Source organism: Aquila chrysaetos, chromosome 16 (genome assembly GCF_900496995.4).
Source record: "Aquila chrysaetos chrysaetos chromosome 16, bAquChr1.4, whole genome shotgun sequence".
NCBI classification, from domain to species: domain Eukaryota; kingdom Metazoa; phylum Chordata; class Aves; order Accipitriformes; family Accipitridae; genus Aquila; species Aquila chrysaetos.
The window spans coordinates 25,384,596-25,397,152 of NC_044019.1; the positions used below are offsets into that span (position 1 = coordinate 25,384,596).

General features: G+C 40.2%; 1 protein-coding gene across 4 annotated transcripts in view; it reads right to left on the bottom strand.

Annotated features, from left to right (window-relative positions):
* The window catches only part of NELL1 (neural EGFL like 1), a 300,863-nt gene that overhangs the window by 254,033 nt on the left and 34,273 nt on the right, over positions 1-12,557 (bottom strand). For all 4 annotated transcript variants that reach the window (XM_030039088.2, XM_030039085.2, XM_030039086.2 and 1 more), the window contains exon 4: positions 3,395-3,565. In XM_030039088.2, coding sequence (XP_029894948.1) covers positions 3,395-3,565 — 171 coding nt within the window. The remainder of the gene's footprint in view (positions 1-3,394; positions 3,566-12,557) is intronic.

Below are 12,557 nucleotides of genomic sequence, written 5' to 3' on the forward strand. Positions count from 1 at the left end.
TAATTAATGTAGCCTTTCCATTTTTCTAAGCTTTCAGAACCTTACTAGAATGTTAAAAGCACGTTAGCAAGCGCACCCGCTGCTTATTATGCCAGTTGCCTGCGACGTATCCCTGGCTGGAGGTTACTGCCTCGGCCCAGCACAAAGCTCCCCAAGTCAGTGAGAAGAGTCCGGTGACATTCAACAGGTTTTTAGTCTGGACTCTAATGTATCTTTCTGTGTCAGCAGCTCCAAGCTCTAGCATCAAACTCGGCTACAATTCTCACTCCTTGTTCTTGAAGGAGCACCAAAAGGAACAAGTAAAATGCAGCAGGAGCTGATTTCAAAAGGACATGCACTTGGGTACAATACCTCCTTTGATATGTGTGCCTCCCCCACCATATTACATCTCATTAGAACAGAGGCAATTACACTGTTTTAAAGATGACTCTTAAAAGCACTAAAGGCTTTTACCAGTTCTCAAGTATTCTTTCCTAACCTATCCAGGTCTGAAAAACAAAGTCAACTTTGAATTGAACCCAAAAGACAATCAAGTACCAAACGTCAAAGCAATTTTACGCATCAGAGTAATGTGGGTGATAAGGCTGGGAAGAATAGAAGTAGATTCGACTACCTGTTTACAAATTACGAGTTTCCTCTCCAACGCTTTCTGATCTACTGCAGGTTTTGGAGGCCAGAGACTGGCTTTGGGTATCAATACAAATCCTGTAGCAAAATTAGGTTGTTGCTGGCTATTTTTCCCAATGCGAACACTTTCAATGTGCTCTCAGATACAGGTTAACTTTAATAACGCTGCATTCACAAATCACTCACTCAGAATAGCCTTCCAAACGTGTAACATATTACCATAGCCCTAAACAAGGAGTAATGCATTTATACAAATTCGTGCATAACTATAAGGAAGCCATGTTGCAACCCCCTTAAAGAAATCCAGTAGGAATTAAAGAGATTAATTTTGCTGGTCTTTTTTTTTTTTCCTTTTTGCCTTTTTTGGTTTTTTTTTTAGAGGGGAAAGCACAGTAAGTAAAAAGCACAGAACTTCTTTAACTAGATAGGTACACTTCAAGCTAAATTCCTGTTCTGATGACACCGAATCTCTGCAGGAGACGGGACAGGTCAATCTATTGACTGCAGTCGTATTCTCTTTCCCTGTGACTTACTTGTTCAATTAAGTCTGCAGAAGCATCACTTCTCATTAGATATCCTGAACTCTGCTGAGAGCTCCTGACACCACACTAGCCTAAAATGGTGACATTTACATGTAAAGTCTACAGCTCTTTCAGTGCACACTTTCAGCTGCAGCTTTCCTACCACTAACATGAGGAAGGCTTAGCATTTTCAGTAGTGCTCAGAAGTACCCCTCATTGGCTTGCTCTTCATTTTCACATCTTTTGACATTTACTGTGGTGTCATCAGGAAATGCTAGTGCAAAGATGAACAAGATGCTGACGACTCTTCTGAGTGCAAAGATGTAGGGGGTTAAGATGTAATAAAGGAAACTATAACACCAACATTCACAAAATTCTCTAATTAACTGAACAGAGATGCTACAGCTGAGTCAGGAACTTAAAGACTTCCTTTTTTTCTTTTTTTTTTTTTTTTCCCCTCATTTAAACTTGTACTGTGATCTACCCTCAAGTCATGCTTTCAGAACTATTCCCATTACTTTCCCACAGGAGTTGTTATAAAATACCACAAATACACAACCAAATAGAGGCATTTAGGTATGGATTTACGCTGGGAGCAGCCGAGATGTACCACCTTAAGGGATGCTCTTAGACGCATCAGCCCTGTTTAGGGCTACCTGACAGAGACAGCTATACACGTTTATCACCTCATATGACAGCACAGCTCATTCTGTAATTGTATTTATCTATTGCTGCCTGTTGCTATAAAGAAAATCAGGTCACAACCATGACTCTGTGCAGCTCTCTTGTCCCTGGATAGACTTCTGCACCAGGCAGGCATTTTGTGTTGTCTTCCTTTCTATATTGTGTGCAAGAAGGCAGCCAGCTAAACAATCTGCTAAAAAAGGGTCTTCCTAAAACACATTTGCTGTTCATAAAAAAAAAAAAAAAAAAAAAAAAGAATAAAAAAGATCATAACAGATCATAAAGAACCTGTCCCAAAACCCAGTATGTCAATAAACAAAAAAGTATACAGTTGTAAGCAAATAATATAACAGATAAACAAATGGTAAGATAAATAAATCAGACAACTGAAATGAAGGCAATCTTTACAAATTGTAGATTTCATGCCTTAATTAAATTAAAATTGCTATAAACATTTAATTGCTTCTAGGGTCCAGATAAAAGGATTCAATAAGCAACCTTGCTTCAGATTAGATTTTTACTGTCAGTAGTTAATGCAGTTGCGGAAAATGACTGTAATCTTCTCAAAACAGTATCTCATAATTCCTTTGGTCAAAATTTAAACTTTTTCAAATGTTCCAATAACTGCATACTCCTCTAATACTCATATAACTTTATTCTGCCAGCCTGAACAAAATGAAGACTTCAGAAGAAAATATCCGCTACCATCACCCTATCCATTTAAGTGCCACAATTCCAAAATGCACATGCCGATCCTCTCACTGAAGGCAAAGGATATTTTTCTATTAGTTTCACTGTGAGAAGACACGAAAGTAATGATTTATTTTCCTCATTCCTAAAGACTATTTTGAAGGTCCAAATTTCAAGTTTTCTGAGTTTCCTCATCAACCACGAAGTTAGCAAAAGCCGAAGTCTTCAATACATTGTGAGATCACGTTCCAAGGGAAGAAAGAGTCTAGGTTTGCTCCTTTTTATTCCTTGAAATCCTGACAATCTGCCATCTTGCAGCCTTTACAACTTTTAAAGGGAAAAAAGTGCCATGACAGACAGAATACCCTTCAGAAAACAAAAAGCACCAGTTCTAGACACGCAAAAAGAAGCTTCCAGGTTTCTCAGAAGTTTCCAAGGGGGGCAGCGGGTAGAAAATCAGTAAAAAGTGCATTGCTTGATTATGTAAAATAAAATTAAAATGCCTCTGACACATCCATCTATTCTTCAAGATTTCAGGTAGGCTGAGTGAAGCAGTTCACAACAGAACAGACTGCACACCAATCTATCACACTTAAATGCAATCACAGTCAAACGTAACATCAGCTAGTGCCTAAACTACAGAGATGCATTTAATAGTCCCCAGTCAGCAATCAACCTTTCCCACATTTGTTCATAATCACAATGAATTGTTTCATTTTAATGCTTTGTTTTCTTTTTCTTATCCCATGGCAGTTTACCATGCTTTTTAAATTAGATATGTAAAAAAAATTTCTCCTTTTCCAATTTTATTCCTGTGTGTAAGTAGAGAGCATTTTTTAAAGAAATATAAATTACCGCACAGATTTTCTTACCTGTTGCAGTCCACATGGAGCAGAAGGTGGGATGCACTAAGTGACACGGCAATCTTATGCCACTGTCCATCTGCCAGACGGTAGGGGAACACCTCTGTTCTTGACTTCCCATTAAACCTGTAGTGATATCTGATCTCATCCCGTAGGCCACTGCTCTCCAGTTCAAAATAGCTGTATTTAAAACATGAAGAAGAATCAGTTCCATTTTTTGGTTTATTCATTGCTTCTGTCACTTTCTTCTTAATTCGTAAACTTCTTTAAGCAAACACCATGTGGAAGGTCACAATCTAAAGAGGTTACTCAGCATGAATTATCTACTAGTTCATTTTTAAAAAGAGGTGGAGAGACAAAACTATACATTCAGTGCATCACAAAAATAGCAATATCAGTTACACAAAAACAGCTCATGTTCAAAACACCATTTGACAGTCGTCGAAACTGAATTCCTCTTTTTACCCGTAGAACAGGTTCAACTACAAGAAAACAATCCTTATTCTTTTCACCACAATGTTTTGCATGAACACAAGATTTGTGGGAAATGCAAAAATAAAGAACTGTATATATCATTACCAACAAACAAACAAAAAGCCATTAAGGTAAGAAACCACTTGGTAATCATTAAATTCGTTTCTACTGTTTGCATATCCACTTTTTAAAAAACTGTTTACTTTTAGGACTCCCCTACATGCAATCGCACTTAACTCATTTTCTGACTTCTATTGTTACAGCTGTAATTGTTCAGCTTTACAAGGGAACAAAACCTCCTGGCTGGATTAGGTGTCTCAACACCTAGCATAAACAATCAAACAGTCAAAACCCTCAGACAGTTGTCCCAGTCATCGGAGCGCTAACAAAGTACAGCTATTAACTGGCTTCATGCCGGCGGGGGGGAGCCAATTCTTTTTCTAGGGTGAATTTAGCCCTTCCAGGTGGTAGCACATTGACAGCGTAAATAGTGAAGCCTTCTCTTGGACCTCAGATCAGAGTATTTATAGCGTATCAAATCAAGGTGCTCTTTTTTCCTGCTAAAATGAAGCCCTGCATACAGAAAGAAGATGCAGACCTCCTTTTATAGTAGAAATAACTACAACTAAGTGCGGATGTTAGGTTGCCCAGCTAGTCCCTATCCCCATCTACCTCCACAGTGTCGTTTTTTTCCCTACTGGACAACACCAATTTAACATGGCAGTTGAAAGACCGGTGCTAGTTTGGGTTAAAAAAACAACAAAAAACCCCAAACAACCACACCCAGTAACAAAAGCCTCTTCCAAAAAAAAATAAATGCAACACAAAATAATAAATACTCGGGTGCCGATTTTCATTTTCGCACGAGCCTTTTACGCTGCTCCGCTGTACACAGACCTTAACAGCCAGTGTGCACAAGTTTTTACGTGAAGTGCATACACTTCATCAAGAATAGCTCTCACCAGTGAAGCAGAGGCTTTTTAGAACGTAACTGAAAAACGGAGTTCTTTGGGAAGTACTTACTTATGAGATAAAACTCTTGCTGGGAACATGTGCAAAAGATCACAACAGACTGGGAAGGGGAACACCAAGCCAATAAATCTCGACCAAAAGAGAAACTCAAGCCCTCCTCTGTCCTGCCAATGCCTTGCCATTACATTTTTCATGTAACTTCTGAGCATTATCACGTCACCCGAATCAAAGACTCAAGTGACAAATTAAAAAACACAAGCCGATAAAGGCAAAACCAAAACTGAATAAAAACAGAGCAGGCACAGGTACAAATAAAATACATGCAGTACAGAGTGGAAAAAATAAGAAAGGCTGGTGTTGTGAAGGAGCTGGCCTGTTTCATACACATAAAGGCTCAAGGAGGGCAGAGAAACGGGATTTTTCTAGGTAGAGCAGAATGTTGATTAACTGCTACCACCACCCCACCCTCCCCCATTAAAATACCTAAATTACACTCATAAGAAATCTGGAGAGGATTTTTTTATTATTTTATTTTGCTGCTCAGTTAACAGCACAGTCAATATACAGAAGATACTGCTGCTGGTGTTTCCAAGCCAGGACAGCGCTAAGACAAGTACCGCCAGTGACGTCATACATACAAAGTTAAACGTTTCGTAATTGTCATCTGTTATCCGAGCACAAAAGGAAGTCACTAAAGAGACTTTCTTTCTCTCTTGTTCAAATAAACAGCAGTGAGGCAGAAAATTTCAAAAAAAAATGAGGGAGAGCTACAAAACACTCCAGCATCTGTCTCACACACAAAGTATTTGTATAAAAATATATAATTACAAGGTTGATCATAGAAGCTTAAGAGCCCAAGAGCAAGACAAGCTCCTGTTGCAGGAAGCACATCACTTCGTGCAGTCATTCTTCATAATCGCCGATAGCCACGGAGCTAATCGCTTACCACACAATGTTTTGTTTGTTAATAAAAAGGCAACAGTCCGGCCCTGGAAAGGTCAGTGTACTTAATCACATGTATGCTCTATTATTTGAACAGCACAGGGAATTGCAAAGCGATGTAGTTTCTCATCTGACAAGGCTTAGTGTCAATAGTTACTTCAGGACTAAAAACAGCTTGTTGCTTAGGCACCGAGTTTGTTGTCAATCTCCTAACTAATTTATATAACACAGAAGTGACTAGTTAAAATTTACTGTAATAGCCAGTGCTAACCTTTTTATATATGTACATCTAATGCACTGCTAAGTGCCACAGGACTGTATAAAACACGTTTTACCTCTTCAGTGACAGGAAAGGACGATGACAGCAGACAAATTCTGCACCTATTTTTCAACATTTTTCAACAAGTGCAAATCAGAAGCAGTAACGCTCAGACAGACATCAGTAAACAACACGCAACAAAAACCCAACAGCGGAAGCTGGCTGGATTAGCCCAACTTATATCTATCTCAAGTATTTAAAAAATGCAAGGCAATATAAACCAACACTCTTCCATTGGGGTTTGGTGGGGTTTTTTTGGAAGATGCACAAATTTACACCGAGATCTTGATTACACACACACTTCACCATGTTCACCATTCAGAAGACGTAGTTGTCTTTTCTCTACTAGAATATAATTCACATGCCAATAGCTTTCTCAATAGCAAACGTCATCTTTTCTTTCTCCTCCCACCAGACACTGGAGGAAAGCCTCTTCAAAAGCAATGACATAAAGGCCATTCAGTCCTGGAAATGAACTGCTCCACGTTCAAGTTCTAATCTGCAAATTGTGGAATGGAACACAAATGAGTGGAAAAACATAAGCTTAGGCAAGAAATCATCCACCTGTGAGAAAATAATTAGTAAAGCCAGAGAAAATACATGGTTTTATTGGGGTTTTTTTTAAATATCTGTCTCACCTTGGACTTGAAGTGCCATTGCACAAGTTTTTATCTACTACAAACCAACGGGTAAACAACAGGGAGAAATTAACAGAAGCTACCATAAAAGAGGCAAGAAAATGAACTAATCTCTATCAGGTGTGTCTTTCTGTAGGTACTTCCCAGTATTTTGCAAGGAAGAAGGAAACAGGAACAGAACAAGTCAGGGTTCCTGAAAGACTGCAGCATCTGTGACTGTCTGAATAAATGTATCATCAGTAGACAAGTATGAACTTTCAACGTTGCCATGAGATCTATATCAAAAGCCCAAGGGAGATCCCCGAGTATTACAACTCATTCTGCTTCTGCATCACATCTGCATGAAGCCTGACTGGAATGGCTCTAAGATATCTCTGTGTGTCAACCTGCCGCTATAGTTAGCCCCTTGCTACCCTCCTCAAGACCTTTTCTGAATAAGAGAGATGTGAGACAGTAATCTACTTGTCAACTTGTTAGCATCAAGTGATGGTTTCTTGTTTTATTTGTTATTTCTCGATGAGGATTTTTTTTTTTTTAACAGACATGGTCAAATTAACATGCATTTTGACAGATAAAATTCTCAGAACACATGTATTAAGAAAGCCCTCTGTTTATGGAACAGCAATACAATATGACCTTGGCTGAAATTTTCCCACTACTAGAATTTCCATATTTGCTAAGAACGTAAGCTACTGCTGACTTCTTTTATACAATTATAGAATTCAAATTCTTTTTATAGGTCTGTCCGCAGCGTCTCATTCAAATCCCAATGTATAAGAGAAAAAAGAAAGAAAAACATGTTGCTAAATTCAGATCAATTTTATGGTCATCAAAGAAGTTGGGATATTTTAAGATCATGCAACGTGCTTTACAGAAAGACAATATTATTCCACAATCCACTCAAGATGCTTTACAATTCTTTCTGACAACTTTTGTGACCCCCTATGTACCTCACACACAAACATTGTTGAGAGGATAAAGCCTGACTCAGTGATGTTTAATGCTTGCTCTTTTTTTCCTTTTAGTCACAACCATAGTGAATATTTAACTGTGCATTTGACAGCTCGTTTCACTTCCAGATCAGGAGAAAAATGTGTCTAAAAGTATACTGTAAGTTGGAAAGAGCTGCTGTGGATGTAATGACAAAAAAAATTGAAAAAGTCATTATCAACAATAAATAAGATCATGTAAGACACCTGAAGCAGAAAAAACCCAAAATATTTCTATAAGGTGAGTTGGCTTAATCCATCATCTGCATTAAAGAAACACATTCATCTATTCATCATATCTACCACAGCAGCAATCTTAACCTGTGACAAACACCACCACGTTCCATTCAAAAATTTTACCGCTGTCAGGTTGTGGAAGTGGCCAAAGGAGGGAGGGCTCACAGACCCCAAATAAGACACGACCCCAAAAAGAGCTCTGCGATATATGTCCTTCTGAATATCTTTCATGTATTCAACACTTCTTGTTCTGATCTTTACTATGCTAACACCTATTACGAGACACTAAAATATACTACAATGAAGACAGGGCACCATCTGGTAAGCACAATGCTGACTAAATGCTCCGATAAGAGCTCTAAGAACTAAAGCAAAACTACTTTTTGCATTCAGTTCTGGAAATCTTCCCCTTTATCACGTTCAAACATAAATAAAGCCGAGCTAGCATTCCGATTTTACAACTTCCGTCATCCCTGATCAAGTGCCAAATGAAGCCCCACAGCCTCTTTCAAGGAGCAGCACCAGCACTTATAGCAGATGCTCTTAGAGCTACTGAACAGATGTCCCAGGGCAAGGCAGCAGGCACAGATGGCATCCCTGCGAATATGTACAAACTTGGGGTTGCCATCTAGTCAAAACACTTGTGCATCTGCTTAACATTGTGTGGGAGAGGGTCACAAAACCACAGGAGTTCAAGGATGGAAGCACCGTTCACCTTGCACATGCTGCAGCAACACTACGATGTCAGGTCTCTCAACTGCTGGAAAAAAAATCACTGCCATAGTAAGAATGAGGCTGTTACTGAACAGAAGTTTCTGGAAAGTTCTGTCAGTATGGTCAAGACACACTTTCTTGTATTTTTTTTATAGCAAAACAAATTCAAGGAAAGTTCACAGACCAGCCCGCTTGATGTCATCAGCTGGAAGTTCGAGAAGCTTCTGCACAATTTGCCTATTTGGCCATGTTTGCGCACATAGCTTTTTCATTTCCAATAGCATTGTGCCAAGCAGAATATCAGAACATTTAATTATGTTTAATGACAAAAAATGGCTTCAGGCAAGACTGTGCTTTAGCATCTTCGCAGAAACACTTCTTGATGTATTCGGAGACAAACAGCCAACAAATCTGCATCCATTATCACACAGATTTCAGGATTTTCAATCTACAGAGATTCTGTGATGAATCACAGATCATTACAGTTTTGGCCTTTCACTGTTCCTTACCACTAATTGAGTCCGCGTGCACAGTGGTACACACAGCACGTTGTTATTTCGGTCGTGCTGCCAAGCGGCTCAGCCTGGACAGCAACATGAAAGTAACTGAGATCTTGTTCTAACGCTCCCCGGTGAAAAGCAAGTCAGGCCCAGAGCAGGCACCGGGTACACTCTGCTGCAGATAAGCTGGCAGGCATATGCCCAAGACCATCACCACCGCCGATGAAGCCATATAGAGCAAAAGCAGTGCCTCTGAAACAAGAGATGCATCTCTTCAAACAGAAGTAAACACTCACCTTGCAGTTGTCACCACAGTTCTGTACGGATGCAAAACCAGAACAAGTTACAGCTGTCAAGGCAAATATTTCAGTCGCTTCCACAGGCACTGTTCTTGTATCCTAGTTACTATAAAGTGACAGGGTAAGATCCCAAGCTCTGAAGCATTACGCATTGTCAAACACTGGATTTTGAAGAAATGCTCTTACACGCTCAAGAGTACAGATCTAGTCCTCTGCTACATATGCACACTTACAAACCATAGAAAGCTACTTTTTTAAAGCTAGTTTAAATATGGACAGATTGAGAGCCTGCACAGCAAAACCACACGTGGCAAATCTTCATTTACATGTGATTAAAGACTTACTACTGTGGCAGAGATTACGTACTGATATCATCAAAGCTGATGAGCAAAATCGGACTGTCGTCGGGTAGGACAAAAGGTATTGTGAACAGAAGAAGGATCATCTGTGACAATGAAGGTATCTTGCTGAAAAATCAGATTAACTTTCTACAAAAGAAAATGCAAAAGCTGAATCCCATATGTTGCACAGACAAAGACTCTATCATCACCTACTGTATTCCAAAAGTATACCTCCTACGCAAGCAAATCCAAAATAAGCCAAAACTTAATACTAAATTCTTTCAAACCTCTCAGGTAAAAGCCTGAAAGTTCAATTTCACTGTGCTGTTGTCTACCTGAACAGGATTCTTTCAAACATCTGTGTCCTTTCATTTCAAATGAAAGGAACTAAATCCAGTCAATTAAACAACTTCATTTTTTCCATTCAGACCACTCCGAGGACAACAGGAATCATGTTATATCAGCCTAGCTTGAAGCATTTAGCAACAAAAACACCCACACTGACATTTTCTGTAACAAACATTTTGTCTTTTGTTCTACAAATCTTCTACATGGCAGCTGGGCATGCAGGCTGCAAGGCATTGAGCATTTATGATGCTCAGAATATGCATTTGTGTACCTGAGACGAGGCAAAGGTCATCCAAATACAAATTTACTTTCTTCTTTGATCATATAAAGAAAAAAAAGTAACCCCAACGTCTGCCTGCCAGCTAAAAGACAGCTGGAGTCAGAGCTGGTACAAAGCAGCTACTCATTTTCATGGCATGTGTTGTAAGGATTGACCTTAAGCATTTTCGTTTCCATTTCATATGTCTAAAAATCTATCTTCACTGTGGCTGCTACCTGTCTACTATCTGAAAAAGACCCGGTCTCTCTCCTATTCATAGTAAACCAAGTAGGTAGTACCACATTGGACCTAAAAATAGTACAGCATCTTAGCAGGCTTCAGAGCTGGCACAGTCAGCAGGACAGAAGAGAGCCTATCATCTGAAGTAAGGTGAAGTCATGACTCTGAGCATCTAAAACAAAAACAGAACAAAACAAAACAAAAAAGCCACTGTCCTCATACACATATAGACACAAACACCTACAAGAACCAAGACATCTCTACTAAAGGTAGGTATCTGCGAGAAGCTGCCAAGTAATGAGAGAAATTTGATTTTATTCCCTCACAAAAAGCAGAGGCTCATCTCACAGTTTGGGATGCAGTCTAGTGTAACCACTCCTGAAAGAGATGGCCTCACTCTCCTGCCCGCTTATTCCTACCTCATCCTTTGCATCAGATTTAGCCATCCAGTTGCAATAAGGTTTGTCAACCCAACGAACTAGTCTGACAGAAAAGTAACCTGCCAAAAGAAAAGAATCATTTCTTTACATATCACCGCTCCAAAACCAAGTCACACTTACTCACACTATGACTGTAACTCTAGCAAGGAATGCAATCCTCAGTTACACTCCGAAATAGTCCTTGAAAAGCTCATCACCTACAACCCTTGGCTAAAATTTAGTTTCCCCAGTGCACCAGTGGACCATTCGCAGTCCACAAAGCATTTGCATCTGAAGACTTTCTGAACGGGTGCTGTTGATTTTTTTAAGGCTAACCTGGGAGTCCAAGCTGGCATTAGCTCAGGGATCACTGTGGGTACGCAGAAGCCTGGAGCCGCCAGTGTGACCAGAGAGCCCCCAGCAGAGCTGTAACCGAAGCAGAGCATAGCCCCAGTCCAGTCTGTTCCCCGCTCACGCTCATCACTGCAGCGAGAACTCAGCTCAGGGGATCCACAAATCCACAATCTCTAAATACCAGATTTTAATAAAACAAAAGAGGATAACGTAGCCTTTTAAACTAACGAGGTCTGCCGCCTGAGTCAAACTACAATATTTGAAAACAAATTACCCTAATTGCTGTGTCCTTACAAGAAAGGTTCTTCCCTCTGATCTCACTCTCGAATTCAGCAGTTTTCAGTGATTTCTTATGACAAATTCCACACATTTCTGCTAGATTACCAGCAAAAAAATCTTTTTCTTTCCACTCTCTCAAGGCCCAGCCACATGTCTGCTCCCTGCTTCTCTCTGGACACCCTCAGTCTCCCCCTGCCCTGCAGGCCTCCTCCTTCCCCTCCTTCCCTCTCCGCTGCCACCTGAGCGCTGGCAGCTTTCCACAGGCGTGAGGGCAGGCACTGCCACCCTCCTCCCTTTCAGAAGGCAGTACCTAGGGCAAGGAAACAACACCGGCATCATTACTGAACTGCAAACCAAACCCAAAAAACAGACACATCACCCAGCCTAATGTCCAACCAAGCAAACGACCGTTTATGAGTAACATGTTGCGAACATCTAACCATCTTATTAACTAGGAGAGTTGGGTTCTTAACGAGCAGCCCAAATTCAGCGGACACAGTTTTCAGAAAGTTGCCTTCAGTGTAAGTTTGAGACATTTCGGTGCTCTGCCTATATCAGAGGCTCATAAAACAAGCAAACAGAATTAACTCAGCATGTTGGAGAAGACTCCTGGGGGACCCGCACATCCTGCTCCTGGCTGACCACAACATTTCTGCACTGTCCAAATTCAGTTTTAAAGCGTTTCAAACTGTCAGCCATTCTGCTCCAATTGCCAACAAGGTCCAATCAATGTGTTTCAACAGCTGGTTATCAGCAGCATGTTAATGCTGCAGAGAGACAACAATTGTCAGCCTAGTGTACATAAAACACCTGCTCTCAGCAGGGAGCCACAAGGTGGAGGGTAGCTC